The sequence below is a fragment of the Ovis canadensis genome, chromosome 4 (assembly GCF_042477335.2).
Source record: "Ovis canadensis isolate MfBH-ARS-UI-01 breed Bighorn chromosome 4, ARS-UI_OviCan_v2, whole genome shotgun sequence".
NCBI lineage: Eukaryota > Metazoa > Chordata > Mammalia > Artiodactyla > Bovidae > Ovis > Ovis canadensis.
In genome coordinates, this window is record NC_091248.1 from 43,649,468 (window position 1) to 43,671,492 (window position 22,025).

General features: G+C 39.3%; 1 protein-coding gene across 2 annotated transcripts in view; it reads left to right on the forward strand.

The window, feature by feature from the left end:
* The first annotated feature begins 429 nt into the window (after positions 1-429).
* The window catches only part of ITGB8 (integrin subunit beta 8), a 93,919-nt gene continuing 72,323 nt past the window's right edge, over positions 430-22,025 (forward strand). For both annotated transcript variants that reach the window (XM_069587636.1, XM_069587637.1), the window contains exon 1: positions 430-1,676. In XM_069587636.1, the coding sequence (XP_069443737.1) occupies positions 1,550-1,676 (127 nt within the window). In that variant the 5' untranslated portion in view covers positions 430-1,549. The remainder of the gene's footprint in view (positions 1,677-22,025) is intronic.

Genomic DNA, 22,025 nt, shown 5'->3' on the forward strand with positions numbered 1-22,025 from the left:
GGCAAAGGGTGAGCTACTAATTCTGCAAGCAAAATGGGCAGCGCGCACCATCGGAACAGAGGGTGTTGGGGGCAGGGAGAGGCCTCTAAACTCCACTTAGTCTGTGGTAGCGGCCGAGCAGTGAGTATCTCCCAACAAAGGGGCGCGCAGCGTCGGGGTCAGAGGCTGGGACTTTCGCGCAGCTGCCACTCTTGCTGAGCGTGTCTCCGCGCTTGCTAGGCGAGCACTGGGGTGCAAGGATTCCGGGAGGAGGGGGAAAGAGAACCGGCTGTGCGATTCCTGCTGCGTGGCTACGCATCAGGAGCTCTTGTGAACGATGGGAATGGCAACTATCAGAGCCAAGGGGGAGAAAAAGAGCTGGAGTGAGCAAAACAAAGAGCGAGTGTGGGCCGTGGTGACTTCATGCCTCACCAATGTCCCGCCCACGCTGCTCCGAGCTGTTGCTGCTGCCGGAGCCGCTGCCGCTGCGCCTGCGGGCGGCCGGGGCTAGGAGCTCTGTAGCGTGGGGCGGTTTCCTAGCAACTCGCCGCCCTAACGCTCCTAGCTATCCACACTTTGGGAGCCCCAACCCCCCTCACCCCAGACGGGGGCCGGGACAGGACCATTCCTCCCCTCCCCTCGCCAGCTTCGCTTCTCCGGAGTGCACCCCAGAGAGCGACAGCTGTCCGGGCTCCGGACGGCGGCACGCCTGAGCCTCACACTGGGGCCAAGAGAACCAGGGCACTAAGCTCCCGCCCCGTGAAACCAGGCTCCTGCGCCCCCGCGGATCCTCCCCTCCTGAGCTCTCCGTCGGTCGTGCGCTTCTCTTCGGGTCAAGCAGGGAGCTGCGATGCCTCGCACTGTGTCCGCCGACGCCGGCGGGGGCTTGTAGAGCGCTCGGGGGCCGCCTCCCCTGGTTGCTGGCACCTCAAGCTTCCTCCCTCGCTAACCAGGACGCTGTCGTTTCGACTTTGCCCGCTGCTCAGCTGACGAGGCTGCAAAGCTGCAACTAACTGAAGTTGGCCTCCCTACCCACCTGTGGAAGAAGCTCGAGCTGATTGATGCGCCATCGACTTTTTTCCCCTTCGGCCTCGCCAACGTCCCCTCCCACAGATGCAACATCACCCACTGAATGTACATTAGGCTGGTTTTTCCCCCAGCTTCGGGCTTTGTTTGGGTTTGATTGTGTTTGGCTCTTCGCTAAGCTGATTTATGCAGCAGAAGCCCCATCGGCTGGGGAGAGACAAAAGCTCTTTTCTTTGTCCCAGAGCGGGCTGCGGAGCCTTTGCTCGCGTCGCCGCCTCGGGCCACTGGCCGTCAGAGGAGCTGCTTCTCGCGGAGCTCTTGGGACCCGCAAGATTGCCGAGCTGGGAGGGCCGCCGGGGCCCTGAGATGCCGAGCTGTGACCAGGCCGGCGTACCTGCAACGTTTGCTCCAAGCCGCGGGGTCCGCCTGCTGGGCCTGCTGGAAACGTCCTTGCAACACTTGGCACTTCGCGCCGCGGAGCGCGAGCGCGCATCCGGTTAGCAGCCAGGCGGCGGGCGCGGTGTGGTGCGGACTGCTTTGCATTATGTGCCGCTCGGCCCTGGTTTTTTTTACTGCCACATTTGTCTGCCTGCAAAAGTGCAGGCCAGGTCCTGCCCCATTCCTTCGGGCGGCCTGGATGTTTTCCGTTGTTCTTGGACTGGGCCAAAGTGGTAAGTTGTTTTCTTTTGTTTTCTTCCTTTTCTCAAAGGTCTTGGGCTGTCAAGAAGAGCATCCCAGCCAGGTAAGTGGCCTGGTGACAGCCTCCAACTGCGGAGAACTTAAGAAGGGCGGGTATGTGGCAGCATTCTCCATCGCAGGCAGCCCAAGGGAGGCCAGGTGTCAACCAAGCATTTCCTCCCTGGTGTGACGGCAGTAACTACTTGTATCAGGAGACACTATGTGTTGCTCAAGGAGGCAGTAACAGAATGAAAGTTTGGAAAGGTGGTGGATATTTATAGAAGCCAGTTTAGCTGTTCCGCTTGGTCTTTGAAGGTGTCCTCCTTGAAGGCATCCTTGAAGATGCTCCCCCATGTTTCTAGCATTTGGGTCCATTACCCACTAGCTTGCATTTGATTCAAGCTTGAGAATGAACTGGTATAATGAGAGTGATGGTCCGGTTTGTGAGTCCCTGAAGGAAAAGGATAGCAGCACACGTTTATTCTACCATAGTGCTTAGCCTGAATGAACTGAACACATATGAAGAATATTCCTGCTTTAAGTCACTGTTTTTTCAGCTCAAAAACCAATTCCCAGCTAAGTGATCCCTCAGTGAGATCAATGCCTGAGCCTGAGACTCTGAGACAGAAGCCTAGTGCAAGATTGCCAGCTTTCATTCCAGGCAAGCCACTTTTGTCAGAACGACCTGATTTGGAGAGGATACTTCTTTATAAAGGATATCATCTTCATTTTATGAATCACAAAGAAAAGCTCAAGTCAAATAGTGTATGAAAAGGTGTTTTGGCACTTCTGAATTATATGCAAATTTAAGGTGGCAGTACTGGATCGTTAACAAACAGTAAGACAAAGTAACAGTAATAATCGAATTTAGGATGAGTTCTTATTGGCATTAAATATAAGGCAAATATTTATTTTTACCAATGCAGTGCTTATTGCCATACTTTTTAGAAAATGTTACTTTATCTGTGTTTGGTCATTGAACCTTTAAATTCTATTAGAGCCTTTCTCTCATCTCTCCTGTTAAAGGAGACTTGTAATTGTTTTGTAGACTAAACTGTTCCTCTATGCTTTGAATAGTCAAATTCCTATATGATTAAATAGAAATTAAAACCATCAAGTCATAACCACATAAATAAGAGTCTATAATGGAAAAATGCTATCAATTGGTCACATATATAGCTGTCTGACATTTGTTTCAAAAAATTTACCCAGCTATGTGAAATGAGAGCAATTAGAATTAATTTTTAACTTGTGGTTGTTTTTTTGGCTTGTAAATTGATTTTAAATAAGTGAAACTTCAGGCAAAGGGAAATGTAACATCATTAATTGTCTCAAGTGAAATACTCATTTATTGCAAATTTTCCACTGACTATAACTCCATCCTGTGTTAATAAGTAACAAAGTATTTTCTGGATTTTGTAAATAGGCACACACATATGCATTAGTAAAACGATCAAAACTTGTGTCAACAAAGTATATTTTGTCCCCAGTAGGTAGACAAAAGAAAAAGCCATACTTGCCCCCAGATTCTGCTAATAATAGTGAGTTTTTTAAAAAAAATATTCATTGTGTTTGTTAAGATTAGTCAGGTTCTCCTCTAATAGCTGTATTTCTATCCAGTGACTGTAGCTGATTTGAAGCAAATATTATGAATGGGCTCCCTTGCACCTGCAGTTGTAAAAAGGGAACGCTTATCTGAAATCAGAACAAGGCATCCTTTTCCCGGTCTCTGTCAATATACAAAGGTTTCTGATGTATACTGGTTTGCACTACAGTTAAAAACATGCAAAAAATTTAAATTATAGCCAGGACAAGTCAGAAAATTAGAGATCAGCATAAACTGTTGTACTTTTGTGATATAGCTACAAGTCTCAAATTATATGTCTTCACAGTACAAATTAGATGCTTAAAGCAGAATAGAAATTTAGGTATCAGTTACAAAGGAAATCTTGTTCCCCTGCTTGGTAGTTTACACCAAGGAAATGTTGAGGGCAATAAAGTTAAACAACAACAACCAAAAAACCATCAACTGCACAACTCTGGGTTTAATTTTCAAAGAAGAACTTACAAGTCCCAAATATAATGAATATATAGTGAGCAAGGGGGATGTTATTAGTAAAATCTGAACATTATTCTGATCTAGAAAAAAAATTATTGGAGTTTGTTTTTCAACTTTCATTGGTGGAAATTACCGACAATCAGAGAAACAATAACACCATAAAATGGTTAATGAGTAACTGGAAAACACTAAAGAATACCTAATGGTTAATATTTGAAGAGTTAATGTAGGAACACTTCCATTTCTACATTTGCTAGTTTTGAATGGCTAAACATCATTTTAACCTAAATTTTCACATAACAATATGAGTGAAAAATTTCAGAAATTACCATTTCTTTTTAAAAAGTGGTAGCTATTACCATGAAATTTCATCTTCTGTGCATAATCAACTATTCTTTTAACATAAAAATCAACTGGATTACCATTGTTTTGTAAATGTAGTATTATTTTTACCTCAGAACATATTTTATAGAATAAGCCTTTTCAGAATTCTTTATGCTTACCTAAAGTGAAAGGATATTTAAAAGAACCGATGCTTAATTTTTAATTTTTAAACTCCAGTTTTCCAGATTATTTACACAATAAGCATGCAAAGTGCTTCTGTCTTAAAGTAACTGAGATACTTTTTGATAAAAAAAAAAGCTTATGCTGTATATGAAAAGGGCTTCCCAGGTGGCTCAGTGGGTAAAGAATCCACCCGCAATACAGGAGATATAGGCAGACATGAATTCTATACCCGGGTCAGGAAGACCTGGAGAACGGCATGGCAACCCACTCCAGTATTCTTGCCTGAAGAATCCTATGGACAGAGCAACTTGGTGGGCTGCAGTCCATAGGGTTGCAAAGAGTCGGACACAACTGAAGTGACTGAGCATGAAAAAACACACATATGTAAAAAGGCAATGTTTGTGCTGTATATTTTCAAATCATATAAGTAGCTGTTATGATTTGGATAATGCCATACAATTTCTGAGCCCTCAAACTTTGTTTACCTATTATCAAATTATCAGAAATTTCACCATCTAATGGATTTCTTTGGATTAAGCATGGTATTGACATCTGTTTTTTCTAATTTTTAACTTTATATTACGGAAATTTTCAAACAAGCACAAGAAGAAAGGTGTAAGGAATCACCATAGGTCTATAACCCAGCTTCATCAACTATCAACTCAACCCAAACTTGTTTCATGTCTTCCTCCCACTCATTTTCTTTTCCCAACAAGACTCTTTGGAAGCAAATATCTCATATCATTTTGTTCTAAAATATTTCAGTAAATCAAAATACTACTACAGGAGAAGCACACATTTAATCACCACAACATGAATTTTTTTGGCTGAAATTTAGGGCCACAAGAACATCCACTATCTTCAAGGGAAGAATGTAGAAGTGAGAGAGGCAAGCAAAGACAGACAGTTTTAAGCATTTATTTTGCAGTGGTTCTATTATATAGCTCCACTAAAAATATTTGTTAAAGTATCCATGTATGTGAAAAAAAAAATGTAATTAATTTATTCTAATTGAATCACAGCAGGTGATTTGAGTTTCAGTTTTAAAGATTGTTCCCCTGTCTCTTGAATTGTCATTTTTCTCCTCTAGATCATTTATAGCATATGCATATCCATACATGCTGTAATAACTCTCATCTTTTATTCTCAGTCTCCTTCATAGCAAAAGTTCTTGAAAGAGTTGTCACATACTTGCTGTCTCCAATTCCCCTCACCTTCTCTTTTAAACCACTGCATTTAGGCTTTCTTTATCTTCTCTGATGTTATGCCACTCTGTTATGACTACAGTGACCTTCCTATTGTCAGATCTGATGATCAGTTCATCGTTTTCATTTTTCTTGACCTGTCATCGGTCAGCGAGTTGATACTGTTGATCACTCCCACCTTTGAGGCACTCTCCTTGACTTCCTGAACCCACCTTCTCTTGGTTTAAGCTCCTTATCCATTCTTGATGTTGGTTCTTTCTCATGTTCCAGCCTCCAAATACAGGAGTGGCCCAGGATTCAGCCCTCAAATATTCTTTTCTAGATATATACTGGTCTCAGGTGGAGCGATCCAGTGTTGGGTCTTAAATATCATTTCTATGCTGACAGCTCCAGTCCTGCCCTCTTATCTAAATCTCCAAAGCAAACTGCCTATTCAAGACCTCCACTGTAGGTCTAGGGCTTCCCTTGTAGATCAGCTGGTAAAGAATCTGCCTGCAATGTGGAAGACCTGGGCTTGATCCCTGGATTGGGAAGATCCTCTGGAGAAGGGAATGGCTACCCACTCCAGTATTCTGGTCTGGAGAATCCCAAGGACTATGTAGTCCATGGGGTCCCAAAGAGCTGGACATGACTGAGCGACTTTCACTTCACTTCACTGTAGGTCTAAAGATAACCTTAAGATATTCAAAACTAAACTTTCCATGTTCTCCTTCAAGCTTGCTCCTTTCACAGTCTTCTTCATCTTAGTAAGTGATGTCAGTCTCCCAGTAGTTCAGGATAATACTTTGGCAGTGCCCTTGATTTCTCTAATACCTTCACTGTCGATCCCTGGGTTGGGTTGATGTCTCTGTTTCTCCCACATTCAACAGTCAGTTCACCACTTCAACTGCCTAAAAAGATGACTTTGCAGTCATTTTTTTTTTTCTGGTCCATTCAGAGTTGATGAAAATTGAATTAATAGTGTAAGCTTTTTTTTTAAAAAAATATAGGATATCTTCAAATGGTAGAACCATATATAACACTCTATAAAGAATAAGAGGACTGACCAGGTAGAAAAAGTTCTTAGAATATTACCAGCTGATAATTTTTTAAAATATATTTTTAAAAGTATGTTTAAGTCTTAAAGATATATTATTTATTCATGAATATATATATGTACTAGGCTAATTAAATCTTGATTGGACTGAAAACATAATTAGTTAATAATAAAACAAGGGAAGTAAGAGGATATAGTTTAGAAGAGAAAGGGACATTGTTAAATAGGATTTAATGTAGACAATTAATAAGATAATCCGTTTCCATTCCAATTTGATATTTTTATGAGATGTAAAAGTATATATGATATAGCAATACTATATTGCCTTTTCAGTTTTCCTGTACTCCATTTTGAATGATCTTCCCTTGAAGCAAACAAAATATTTGAGATAATCTGGTTTGTGTTTAACAGTTTAGAGCCTTTTCTGTCCCACCTGTTAAATTTCATTTATCCAGGTACAGTTTATGTTAAATTTCTTACTTTGTCCACCATGCCCTTCCCCAGGGCCATTCTGTTAACCACTAGATGGATGTCAGAGGGTACAGTTTTTATCTAAAGTTCTTTAAACTTTAGTAAATGGGGCCTGATATGCAGAGACAATCCAGTTTTCTTTAAAAAAGTAATAAACTATTTGCCTTGTGATACAGTCTTTCTCTTGTTTGTACTTATTAAGCAAAGATGCTCAAAGCATCCTCCTTGAAAGTGCCTGTTGTATAGTAGTCTCCATTATTTACATGACATCTTTTCACAAGTTTGATAAGTCTCAGTGAGGAACTTACATTAAAAAAATTTTTTTTATTATTGAATCTTACATTACCAAACTGACACAAGGAAACAGTCTTTTTAATATGTTCACTGAGTGACCTGAAAACAGTCATAACCAATTCTGTATTGTTTATGCTCAGTCTTCCTTTGGCCTCAAAACTCTAGTCCCTGATGCATCCCAAGTCTATACATTTAGAGAAGTTTTGCCAGCATGAGGACTGTGAGGCTTTAAGTATCTTCTCCAGTTCTATATGAAATATATTCTGTAAGCTATTTATTGATTATAAAAGAAGCTATAGAAAAAAATAGTATTTTATGCTTATGCATATTGCATTTTATTAAATTGAACAATTAGTGAGCTTAATAAGTAGGTGATCTAATTGTTAACCTCTGAAAATGTAACTTTCCCATTTGTATCCAAAAGATGTCTTGTTAAGTATGGCTTCTATATGTAGTGGGAAAAAAGTGCAATGCTTATGTAATTTCACAAACAACTGGGTACTCTCTCTCTCTGTACCATGCACTGATATAAACAATCTAAATGGCATTAATTTAATCTTCATAATAACACTGTGAGAGAGATAGGTTTGTTATTCCTGTTAAAGAAATGAGAAAACTGCTGAAACATAGAAGAGATAAGTAACTCATTCAAAATCACGTAGCTAGTAAGAAGAAAAGATGGGATGAAACTCCAGTACTTTGGCCACCTCATGCGAAGAGTTGACTCATTGGAAAAGACCCTGATGCTGGGAGGGATTGGGGGCAGGAGGAGAAGGGGACAACAGAGGATGAGATGGCTGGATGGCATCACCGACTCGATGGACTTGAGTCTGAGTGAACTCGGGAGTTGGTGATGGACAGGGAGGCCTGGCGTGCTGCAATTCATGGGGTTGCAAGGAGTCGGACATGACTGAGTGACTGAACTGAACTGAACTGATGCTGCCTCATAATTCATTTTAAAAAAGCTTCTAGATGTTGCTTGAAGTTATACCTTCAGTGTGACCGTCAGGTAGAGGGCTTTGTAAGGAGGCCCATGGCATATTTGGAAAAAGGTCTTTCATTCATCCCTTCTCAACTGTTGGTGTGCAAAGGGAATTGTGGTGGAAGTCTGGGTGTTTTAGGGTTGCCCAGGAGGCAAGAAGTGACGGCCACAGTTGAGGGCACATGCGAGCGCCCAGAAGCCTAGAAACAGAGGCTGGGGCTCCTTCCCTGGAGACTGCTGGATGCCCTATAACGCTGAGGTGCTCACAAAATAACTGAAGAGAGGAGGATAAAGGCTGGCGAATCGGGGTATGGCCAAAATATACTTTCAGTGGCAGCCCTCGAATACTCCCAACTCAACCCTAAATACTTCTCACTAAGGTTGTTTTCATATGGGAGTAAGAAAGGGAGAACACAAGTGGCCTTATGAGAGTAATCTGGAATGAAACTCTGCCTCCCGAAGGATTTCCAATGTGTTAAAGATGTGTATGACTTGTTATGAGACAGAAAGGAAAAGGGAAAGTTCAGTCAAAGAGTTCAAAGAAATAAAATCATGATGCAAGGCATCACATAATTGACCAACATAGGGCTTATCACATTCCTAGCCACTTGGAGCCACTCTATTATAGAGCTTGATACTCTGTATCGTTTAAAATATTCATATTAGTTTTTCCTCCCTGCATTTTTACAAAGTAAGTGTCCCTTCAGCTGTTAAATATTTGCACTGATTAGTCACAGCCAATAGTCTAACAGTATTGGTCATTTAGAGCATAGCACTTCTGGTGTATGCCAGGCTCAAGGCATCTACTGCTATACTTTCTTCAGGCAGAAGTTTTTGCTGCTTTTGTGTGTTTATGTATTTGAGTATTTTCAGTTTTATAACTATTTGACAATCAGCAGCTAGTTCACATCTAAGTTGACTGCCTACAGATTTCTGAAAGTGGTGACGGGTATATAGGTAATCAACATGCAGAGCTTGTTTAGTGAAACTTCACCCTTGTTTCCTGGACAACCACAAAGGGATATGGTATGGGACACTCCTTATTTTTTTGGTTCAGTCAGCTTTGTTAAATCTGGTATCAATGAAGATGTCTAGAGTTCCCACCTTCTTCATGGCAAATTTCCAGATATCTATGAATGTCCAAAGGTCATGCTTCTTTTAAAGCCTACTCCTTACATGCACAGGATGCTGATGGCTTATTTTCTGGTCACCACCCCACTGATGGCAGAATTGCCCTCTTGCTCACCAGTCTTTTCCATGGGAGTCATCCAAAAAGAGCAAGATATTATGACTCTTCAGGCAGAAGTTTAATGCTGAGGCATTGAAAGCTCTATCTAAGCACTAAGATTAACATGATGCTTACATTCTAATTGAAGAGGACAAATACATATTATATATATATATGCATGATATATAATTATAATTTATAATATAGGATATGTATCATACATACATGTATATGTATGTGTGTATATATATGTGCGTGTATGTGTGTGTGTGTGTGTGTGTGTGTGTGTGTATGGTAAAATGAAGAAAAAATAAGGCAGAGTGAAGAAAGTGTTCTGAGAATGACTGGGCAGACTATTATATACAAGACAGAGTAGGCCATTCTAATAATGTAACATTACATTTTTTAAATGTTTTTCTTTCTATGGTAAACTTAATATATTTTACAATGTTTCTTATAGTTTAGCTCCTTACGGAAAATGGGAGGCAAAAAGATATGCTAGGATTTCTAAGCTGTTAACAGTAATAGGAATTTTTTCTCTTTTGCTATTAAAGGGGATCAACTTTTCACTAATGGCTAGGAAGGAAAGAGTTCAAAAGTCATGAGGGAGTGACAAGATGATAAATAAGCGGGTGATTTTAAGATGACTAAAGGAAAATAGAGGGTTTGGGTTTTTAGCATCAATTCTTTGTTCATAATGGCTTATCAAATCTATCCCCTCCTTTTAATACAATGCCACTAGGGTAGGGAAAGCCTGAAATAGCCTTCATTCCAGGAGGCAAATCTTTTGGCAAATTCTATGCGTGTCCTAACCAGTCTCTATTATTACAAACTTTTGTCCACATTTTATCTCCCTACTCAGAACCTTCCATAGCTTTCATTGCCTTCAGGCTCCTCTGTATGGTATGCAAAGCTCTTCCAGAACATCCCATGCCTAACATTGTGGCTCCTTCTTCATACTCTGTCTCCTGATCAACCTGTGACATCCTTGAGAGGAGAAATTGTTCCTGTTGATTCTGTGTTTTCAATGCCTGGCACGCAACAGGCCCTAATAAATTATTTTAAGTAAATGACTCAATGAATGAGGTGAGGATAATAGTGATCAGTTTTAAATTGGGTAGGTAAGCAAATAAGCCATATTTGCTCTAATTCTCAGTAGAATTTGATTTTTAAGAAATACACTTTTCTTTTAAAAGTGAGTTCTACTATGAAAGGTTTAACACTATAAAAGATGTTTGTTTCTGCATTCCCAGTCCACTTTGAAAAGCAGTCTCTTGACTTGATAGGCAAATCTTTAGCAAAGATCAAAACAGAGACTTGGTACTTTTTAATCTACTTTTAACAAATCTGTTTTGTTTTTCAAATTTCTGTGATTATTTTCATTGTTTTTAATTAAATATGAAAAGTAACCCTCATCCCTTATCCTCAATGTATATTTTTAAATTGATAACTGTTTAGATGATAGAAACTGAAATTTGTAGTCATTTTAACCAAATACTAAAAAAAAATGTAATAAAAAGACTAGCTATTCTAATAACTTTAATCATTATTCATCCAGATTTTCTTAAAGCATCTATAGCTTATAGTTAATATTTGCAAAGTATATTCTTTATGCAAGACACACTGCTATATATATGGTATGAAAATATATTCTTTAATGCCCACAACCCTCTGAGGTATATATTCTGATAATTGCCATTTTATAGGTAAGCAAACTAAAGAGTCGCTGAATAACTTGCTCAAAATCTCTCACTTAATAAGTAATAGAGCCAGAATTCAGATCTGCATGCATTTGACTCTGCACTCTAAATCATCACTACAGACTATTTTCCAGGAGTAAGAAGAATCTGTATCATGGGCCTTTGGGGCCCTGCTCTGGCCCTCTCCACGTCCAAGGAATCCGTGGGGCATGCCTATCCAAAGTCTTCAGTTCCCTTCTAGATCATCTTTAGAATTCTCTGCCCAAACAGCCCCAAACTACTTTCTTTAGACTGTGCCACCCATATGCCAATCCCTAGGAGAGGGGAAATAAATAGAACTTGGACACGCAGGCTGGAGTATCCATGCAGGTAAGTTATAGGCTATTTGTAATGCAGAATAAAGCTAGAAGTGAGAGAAAAGAGGGGCAGATTGAGGGCTGGAGAAATAACACACTGCCAAGTTCCCAACCAGAAATCTGAAAGAGTTCACAATCCTAAATTGAGACCTACCCTTCTAGGTCATCAATGCATGCTTATCAATGTAGGAAAACAGAACTTATTTTACTTAACAGTTTCTTAGCCTGGGTTTAAACTGTTAAATATTTAATCCTGTTATGCCTGCCATCATTTGTACTCTGGTTCCTGGCCCTAAAATAAGTTAGGGACAGGTCTGTCTAGTATATTAAATATTACTGGGGTGAGGATGATAGATAATGAATACACCATCTATGACTGAATAAAGAGAACTACTTTATGTCAAGGTAGTTTTGGTAAAATTCTTAAAATGTGTACAGATTACCCTGAATTTTATTTTCTTGTAATTAGTATCATAGAGTCTAGTGTATGTATATTTTTAATTTAGTTTTACTTTTTAATTTCCTCTTATTAATTTAAAACATATTATAGAAAATAACATTTTATTGACATGAATTAGCCAATTTGGTTTAATTATTCAGTTGGCATATATTTAATATCTATAAGTGAATTAATGTGTACAAAAAATACTGCCATGTTGCCTTTATGGACTAAAAGTGCTAGTTTTCAATTTAAAAATCAGTTTTAATGTGACTTTCTGTTTTTATAGAAAGTAAGTTAGCATAATTTACATATCAAAGGAAAATGTATTAAAAGTTAAAATGGTTTCCACTGGGATTTTATAATTTAATTAAATGGTGTTCTACCTTTCAACGTAAGGACGAAGATCAATCCTGGTACTGCTGCTGCTGCTTAGTCACTTCAGTCATGTTCAACTCTTTGAGAACCCATGGGCTGCAGCCTGCCAGGCTCCTCTGTCCATGGGATTCTCCAGAAAAGATACTCGAGTGGGTTGCCATGCCCTCCTCCAGATCTTCCCGACCCAGGGATTGAACCCCGGTTTCCTGCATTGCAGGCAGATTCTTTACCACTGAGCCACCAGGAAGCCCAAATTCTTGTGAGGAAACTACTAACATTAAACAAAAACGTATTAAAATGATCTTCTCTGACATTTTAAAAGATTCCCAACTGAAATTAGTTCAGGAAATAAGAATAATCTCATTAAATTAAAATTGCAGTGTTAAAGTATAATGGTCTTATTGGATATATACTCTTCAGATGATTCTAAAAGACACTTTTATTTTGAATACTATTATTCAAAGTATTAGCAGTTCATGTTTTAAAACAGCACACAAAGTCAAAAAAGTGGTCTTTCATGCTGACCTTATCAATGAGCCAAATATCATTACTTATGTTGTTTTGAAGAGAGTTGTTACTCTCTTTCCTAGGTGTTTTTGTTGACGCTTCATTTTAATCTACATATACTGTTACATTTGTCAGAGTCGGTTGCCATTCCAGATCAGCAGTGGTACGTTTTGATTATTCTAGAGAACTGCCCCAATAATCATAGCCTCCACGTGGTATAGAATGAGGAACAGAACAGTGACCAAAGGCTATTTCAAGCTATAGTCCATGGGAGACACTGAATTTGGAAGGGCTGAAATGGGAAAGGCTGGCAATGAAGACAGAAGAACAGAAGACTAGAAACATGTTCAGTTCAGTTCAGTTAAATTGCTCAGTCGTGTCCGACTCTTTGTGACCCCATGAATCGCAGCACGCCAGGCCATCACCAACTCCTGGAGTTCACTCAAACTCACGTCCATTGAGTTGGTGATGCCATCCAGCCGTCTCATCCTCTGTCGTCCCCTTTTCCTCCTGCCCTAGCCCTGAAGAAATGTGCCAAATACTTATTAGATATGTGAGGTGTGCAGTGGCTTTTGGTCAGGAAATGTTTTAATATTTTGGACTCAGCCTCCTTTTAGGATTGAAAGAGTTAATATACTGATAGTAAAATACACCCACAGTCAAGGTAATGTTGTCCAAATATACATATGGTAACAGAGTTCTATCCTTAGAATTGAACCACGAACATTTTCCAAGACAGAAGCATTTTTCCTGATTTCAGTGGGTAGCCATATATTCAGTATAATTTCCTAGTAACTGGTGCAGGTACTAGGTAGGAAAAAGAGCTTCATTCTTTTTTTTTTTTTAAGAGCTTCATTCTTACACAATGAAGGATGACCATCATCCTCTGAAGGAGCTTCAGAATATTATGAGTTTGAACAAAGAAAATATTAAAAATTCAATATTCTACAGGATCTTAAGAAGGTCCTTAAAAAGTGCCAGACTAGAGAATGCCTTTTTTACTCACCTACTCAAGTCAGCCTTGGAGGTCAGGCTGGCTACACCTAATGGTGTAAGGTATTCACTGGCTGCAGCAGAACAAAGAATACAGGAAAGTTTTGGGGTGTGCAGAAATTGCTGTAGAATTGGCTGTTCTAGTTGAAAACAAAGAACTCATTGTAGCAGAACTGAATTATTGGCAGAAAAGAGAGCTAGCTGGTCTCTTTCTTAATATAAGGCATACCTCCCAAGGTATCACTCTATTATTGTCTTTCGTGCATTTGGTTTTGATTTATATGCTGAACTGAGGACAAGTGAACCATGATTTGCAAAAGAAAACCCTCTAGAAATGAGGCTCTATACATGAGGCTCAAGTTCCAAGAGAATTCATCTGGAAGATGATAACACTGAAAAATACACTCAAGAAGGGAGTCAGTTTCAGGCATCCTGAACTTTGATTTAAAATGTCCCTTTCGATGAGTGTTTCATCCACCGCTATCTAGAACCAGAGCCCTAAGGTGAAGCTTAATGTATATAATTACAGTACCCAACCCCTGAGGTTGGTAATGGAAACACAAGGACTAAATATTATTGGTACCAGTATTTAGTTCAGAGGATAGAGCTTGTTTGATGCCTCTTAAAGACTTGAAGACCACACCAGCCACCAGATGCTTGGTGTCATCTAATGGAATTAAGATGGGGTGTTAGAAGGGGTTAGGCATCCTGAGTATGTACCTGGGCCCCACTGAAGACAGCATTGCACAGATGCAAAATAAAGCCCAGGGTCCCCTGATAGGGAGCACATGTTGCAGACCCTTGGCTACTTGGAGGTCAGCAGAGCATTGATGCCTGAGATAATTGTTTTTGGAGAACAAGGCTGCTGGATAGATTATCTGGTGGTAGACCTGTTGGGATAGAAACCAACTTATAGGCATTTTCAGAAATCACATGTCAGGGATTTGTGGACAAATTTTCCCTCTTAGAAATGTGTTTGATTTTGAAGTTAAAAAAAGACAAATGCTGTTTATGAATGAATTATTTGGTGGTACAGAAATGTTAGGTCAGTTAGACCTATAATTGGATATTACACCCTGCTTTCCCACAGGGCAGACTTCTCAAATACTACCCAGATGACATGGGGTTTTTTTTTTCTCTTACATTGGGCACCTATAAATTCCTTTGGGTTTAATTTTTTAAACAGAAAAGACCATGTACAGAACTTGGATTTTCTTGGCCCTTTAACTAAATTATATACAGATATAGCTTGGAGATATTTTGAGTTTAATTTCAGACCACTTCAATAAAGCAAATACTGCAAAAGCAAGTCACAAATTTTTGGCTTTCCCAGTGCATATAAAAGTTATAACTACATTATTCTATAGACCATTGAGTATGCAAAAGCATTGTCAAAAAATAATGTACATACATTAACTTAAAATACTTTATTGCTAAAAAATGCTAAGTATTATCTGAGCCTTCAGTGAATCATCATCTTTTTGCTGAATGGGGTCTTGCCTGGATGTTGATGTCTGCTGACGATCAGGGTGGTGGTCGCTAAAGGTTGGAGTGGTTTTATCAGTTTCTTAAAATAAGAGAGCAGTGAAGTTTGCTGCATCAACTGACTCTTCATTTCATGAAGGATTTCTCTGTAGCATGCTATGCTGTTTGATAATAGATACAGCAGTATTTCTTTCAAAACTGGAATCAATCCTGTCAAATCCTGCCACTAGTTTATCAACTAAGTTTATGTAATATTCTATGTCCTTTGTTGTCATTTCAAAAATCTTCATGGCATCCTCACCAGAAGTAGATTTCATCTCAAGAAACCACTTTCTTTGGTCATCCATAAGAAGCAACTCTTCATACGTTAAAGTGTTTTGTCATGAGATTATAGCGATTCAGTTACACCTTCAGTTTCCACTTTTAATTCTAGTTCTCTTGTTATTTCCACCATTTCTGCTGTTATTCCTCCACTGAAGTCCTCAATCCCTCAAAGTGATTCATGAGTGTTAGAATTAACTGCTTCCAAACTCCTGTTATTGATATTTTGACCTCTTCCCATAAATCACGAATGTTTTTGATGGTATCTAGAATGGTTAATCCTTTTCAGAAGTTTTCTATTGACTTTGCCCAGCTCCTTTGGAAGAATCGTTATCTATGTCAGCAATAGCCTTATTGAAATATATTTAAGAAATGTATTCATTAAAGAAAACTTGAAAGTTTAATTTACTCCCTTAATCCATGGTTGCACAATGATCTTGTGTTAGGAGGCATGAAGATGAATTAATCTTGAATAGCTCCATCAAACTGCTTAGGTGACTAAGTACATTGTCAATAAGCGGTAATATTTGAACAAAATTTTTTTTTGAGCACTCAGTCACAAAAGTGAGCTAAAAATACTCAGTAAACCATGTCATAAGCAAATATGCTCTTATTCCAGGCTTTGTTCTTTCACTTATAAAATGGAATAAGTGGAGAAGATATATCAAAATTCTTAAGGGCCCTAGGCTTTTTCAAATAGTAAATGAGTATTGGCTTCAACTTGAAGTTACCAGTTGCATTAGCCCATAACAGGAGAGTCAGCCTGTCCTTTGAAGCTTTAGAGCCAGGCATTGACTTCTCCTCTCTAGCTATGAAAGTCCTAGATGACATCATATCTCAATATAAGGTTGTTTTGTTTACAATGAAAATCTGTTGTTTGGTGCAGCCTCTTTTTATCAGTTATTAAATGTCTTAGCTAAATCTTCTGGATAATTTGCTACAGCTTCTATACGAGCACTTGCTACTTCACCCTGTTCTTTTATTGTACGGAGACTGTCTTTCCTTAAACTTCATGAACCAACTCTGCTAGCTTCAGACCTTTCTTTTCTGTGGCCTCCTCACTTCTCTCTGCCTCCACAGAACTGAAGAGAATTAGGGCCTTGCTCTGGACTGGGCTTAGGCTTAAGGGAATGTAGTGGCTGGTTTAATCTTTTATCCAGACCATTAAAACTCTCTTCATATCAGCAGTAAGGCTGCTTCACTTTCCTATCATTTATGTCTTCACTGGAGTAGCACATTTGATTTCCTTCAAGAACTTTTTCCTTCTATTCACAACTTGGCTAACTGTTTGGCACAAAAGACCTAGCTTTCAGCCTGTCTTGGCTTTTCAACCTGCCTTTCCTTACTCAGCTTAGTCATTTTTAGCTTTTGATTTTAAATTGAGGGGCATGAGATTCTTCCTTCACTTGACTGCTTAGAGGCCAATGCATAGTTATTAACTGGCCTAATTTTATTTCTGTAGTGTCTAAAGGAATAGAGAGGCCTGAGATGAGGGAGAGAGAGAGGAGAATGGCATGCTGGTGGAGCAGTCAGAACACACTTAATATTTACCGATTTTATTGTCTTATATGGGCATGGTTCATGGTGCACCAAAACAATTATAATAGTAACATCAAAGATCACTGGTCACAGATCATCATAGCAAATATAATAATAATGAAGAAATAAATATTTTAAGAATTGCCAAATGCTGCACAGAGACATAAAGTGAACAAATGTTGGTGAAGTGGTACTGACAGAATTGCTTAATGCACGGTTTCACAAATGTGCAGTTTGCAAAAACACAGCAACTACAGAGCACAATAAAGTGAAGTGCAATAAGATGGGTGAGCCTGTAGATACTTTTAGCTCTACGTTAAAGAATTCAAGATTCAGAGTACTCCAGAATTGGGCATTTGAGTCCTATGGAGCTGCCACAGTAGTAGAGGACCTACTGCCTGGTGAATCCAATTTAAGCTATTTGTTCGAGGCCTTTATTGACAAGCACAGAACACCCAGAAAAATCTCTAAAAATATGGGATTACCTAAATTTTGGTAGTATCTCTCCAGCATAGCAGCCCTCCTATGTATGACTTACCTACAAGGAATTTGGGTCCCCAAGAGCTTTACACTTAATAGAATAAATTCACTTTTCCAAGGTTTGGGGGATGCTGTACAGTAAGTGGCCTGAGAACAGTCTGAATTAGCTGGTCATACAAAGAAGGCTATTGGATGTTGCTGAGATCTATAGTGACCCCTCTATCTAAAAGATCACAGGAGATGCTACATGAACACTGGGAGACTAGCAAGGAATTCTAGAGTCTGAGAGGGCATTATCAACAACATATATATCTTAATTTATATATTAAAAATGGCATATTTGGTAAAAAAAAAAAGGCCTTTCATTCATCTCCCTTTTTAACTGTTGGTGTGCAAAGGTGAAGTATGGTGGAAAACTGGGTGTTTCAAGGCTTCTTAGGAGGCAAGGAAACAATGGCCACAGGTGCACTGGCATGTGAAAAAGAAACCTAGGAACAGAGTTAGGAGTTGGCTTGTTGTTTGTTTGGGAACAGAGCAGAACCTCCCAGGGAAGAAGGGGTAGATAAACTGATCTATCTCTGCACACTCAGTGGATCTGAAAAATGGATCTGACAGGGTGGAGAGGCACTCAGGAGCCTGGGTCATGCTGAAGAAGCAGCTCCTATTTACCATTCAAAAATAATCGTACTTGATTATATATTTAAAAGGGCTTCCCTGGTGGCTCAGATGGTAAAGAATACACTTGCAATGCGGAAGACCTGGGTTTGATCCCTGGGTTGGGAAGATCCCCTGGTGGAGGGCATGGCAACCCACTCCAGAGAGAAGCCCGGCTGGCTACAGTTCATGGGGTCAGAAGGAGTCAGACAAACAACTGAGCGACTAAGTACAAGCACATATATTTTAAAAGGTAGCTTGGGAGTCTTTAGCAGAAGCACAAATGTTGACCGTGAAAGGAGTGAGACATGAGGTCCATGGGGAAACTGAGTGAAAAACAGATGGGTTCAGAGATTAGACCTGGGGTGTTGCAGGATGATTTAATTTTTCTGAATGGAATGCTGCTGTTTTGCCAGCATTGATTGATCCAGCTGAATGGACTGACTTTCTGTAGCAACTTAACAATACTGTGTGATCTCTAACAGATAACATATATTTGGGAGCCAGACAGAATAGAGATGTAATCATGTAATAAAAGGATCTAGCAAATTCTTCAAGGAAGTGTTTACTGATCTTCCCAGCCTCCCTTTTAGATGATATCCTCCTGTCATTTGCCACCATTGCACCCAGCCTGTTCTTTTCATAGCACACTTGTGTGATATGTTAGTTTTTGCCATTACTCTATAAACTTCATAAGGCAGATGATTAAATGCCATGATTAAACAATTAGACAGATATGAAACAATAAGCAAATAATTCATGAATGGACAAATGCCATCCAAATCCTTACAGTTTCAAATTCCATGAGAAGTAGAATTTTCTGCTCTCTGTTCCCAGATGATAATGTCTTTTCCTCTTTTGACCAAATCTTTGTCCATTCTCTTGCTTCTACTCAAAATATCTTTTAATAATACCAACAGTTCTGCCCACGAGAAGGTGAGAAACAGTTATAGTAAAACCCTGGTTACCTACAGTGCATGTGAAAGGTGGTATCTTAATTAAATCCGTGGTCATTCATAGTTTGATGCTTTCTTTTGAAAATCTTTTAAAGATATATTTATAAACTTTTCTGTCTTGTTAAGTACATCATTCAGACTTAGAGATCTGAGGAAGCCTCACAGTTACCATTCAATCGATAAATCAAAACAAAAGGTACTGTTTTCTCATACTAGTGTACATACAAACTAGTAGCATTTGTACTAGTTGCTGTGGGAATGGAGGAGAACCATGCAGGTGGTTTAGCTGAGCTTAGAAACTGTGTGAATACGTAACACAAAATAGTGATTTGGGGCTGATGTGGGTGACCTAGGGTCATTAGTGTTGCAGGGCTTCGGACATCTCCTGAATTAGACAAGATATAGGTTAAGTATATCCTGATGGCAAGAGAGAACCTTGAAGTCCCTTCTAAGTATTAATACTTAATTTTAAAATTTCCTGTGCTTCAGCAGAGAATTAAAGTGGAGAGCCTTGATTAACTGAAGGTTTCAACTACTTAGGTTTTACTGTACATATGGTTCACCTTTTCAGGCACAATGTATTCCTGCTGCTGCTGCTGCTAAGTTGCTTCAGTCGTGTCCGACTCTGTGCAACCCCATAGATGGCAGCCCACCAGGCTCCCCCGTCCCTGGGATTCTCCAGGCAAGAACACTGGAGTGGGTTGCCATTTCCTTCTCTAATGCATGAAAGTGAAAAGTGAAAGTGAAGTCACTGAGTCGTGTCCAACTCTTAGTGACCCCATGAACTACAGCCTATCAGGCTCCTCTGCCATGGGATTTTCCAGGCAAGAGTACTGGAGTGGGGTGCCATTGCCTTCTCCCAATGTATTCCTAGAAACCATCATAAAGTGCATCAACATAAAGCAAATTCAGGCTGTGTATCCTTTACTCTAAAGGTATGTGTGATTTACTTGCACTGTCTTTAGTTATTAGCAGAAATTGTTAAGTCAGTGTATATTTCAGTCTTTGTCTAAGATTGTAAGTCAGTCTTTGTTTAAGAGAACAAAGAAAAATTTGAGTTAATGTAATTTAGGTATTCCAGGTAATATAAAGGTAAGGTTGGATCATATCTTAAATATGAGGACTTGGTAGAAGCATTTGCAGATTTGAAGAGAAAGAATTAGAATAATGAACGTGAAAAACTATGATGGAAAGTCAACAAGAAATGAATCAGCAAGGCCTAGGGGTTAGATAGGTGAGAAAGAAATTTGGAAGGAACAGTGCCCCACAAAAACAGCTTCAGATGCTGATACAAGTTGTTGCCTAGGGGATGCATAAATGCTGCTGCTGCTGCTGCTGCTGCTGCTAAGTCGCTTCAGTCGTGTCCGTCTCCTAGCGACCCCATGGACTGCAGCCTACCAGGCTCCTCCATCCATGGGATTTGCCAGGCAAGAGTACTGGAGTAGGTTGCCATTGCCGTCTCCACATAAACACTACTTCTGTGTATTTTCAACTTTATGTTTAGAATTCTTGGTTCAGGAGCCTGCCTTCTGTCTCATCCTCTGGCTCCTCCTGAATTTGTCCTTTATCTTACTTCTTTTGGTCTCTGGGTCTAATAACTTACTCATGGTTTCATGATCCATTGGCCTCAATAGCTCATGAGAATTCCCTGCTGCAGTCCTGGACCTCAGGGACTCCCAACAATTCTGTCTAAGGTGGAGGTAGTGAGAGTGATATGGGTGATTTTATGGATTTTATGAAAATCATGAGCAAGATAATGAACACACTGTAAACTTTAGAAAAGTGCCTGGTGATGATAACAAAGATTGGGAAGAGTTCAAATAAGAGCTGTGAGTTTGGAAAGAATAGAAGTTGATACATCTTGGGAGGCAGGGAGGTGAGGAATCGGGGGAAGAACCCTACAAATAGTAAGAGCAAGATTAAGGTGTTGGTTGAAGATTTACCTGAAGAATCATGGAATTCTCCAGGCAAGAATACTGGAGTGAGTTGCCATTTCCTTCTCCAGGGGATCTTCCTGACTCAAACCTGGGTCTCCTGCTTTGCAGGCATATTCTTTATCATCTGAGCCACCAGGAAAGCCCCCTGAAGAATGATAAATTCTAGCAAAGCTGAGTATTTACAAAGCGGAAGCAATAGCTGGGTCATTTGGGGAAATACAGAGACTATGGAGTGAGAATATCAAAGCACAGTACGTACTACAGTTCATGTTAGACTATCAATATAAAATGTCCTGAATTCCCCAACTCTTGGTGATTTTTAAAGAAAATATCCTTGTCCTTGGAAAGTACATCTTGAAGATTATGAGGTGAAGCACTGATCATTGATATACATGTATAAAGAAGTAGTCAAAGTCCAGCCCATAGAAGTAAATTGGGCAATTAACTGAAATCATTTTGGTAATTTAAATACTATAAAATATTAAATTTCATTCCTACAACGTAGAGCTAGGTGAAAATTTTAAATCATAAATCAGAATTTTCTTTGCCTCAGTCGAAAAGTAAAATGAATATTATAAGAGACACTGAAGTATTTAGAATCATCTTTAGCTAAAACATAAAAGAGATTTTACTGTAGAGAACAGAATATAAAACATATTATTAATGTGTATGTCAAACTATAGTAGAAACTAATACTAATTACTTATACTAAGCAATAATATTAGTACTAATTACTAACATACTTAATCTTACACTTGGTGTTAGTATCTACTCCTTTCAGCTTTTCATGCTGCTGAAGGCTTGCAAAAAATTCT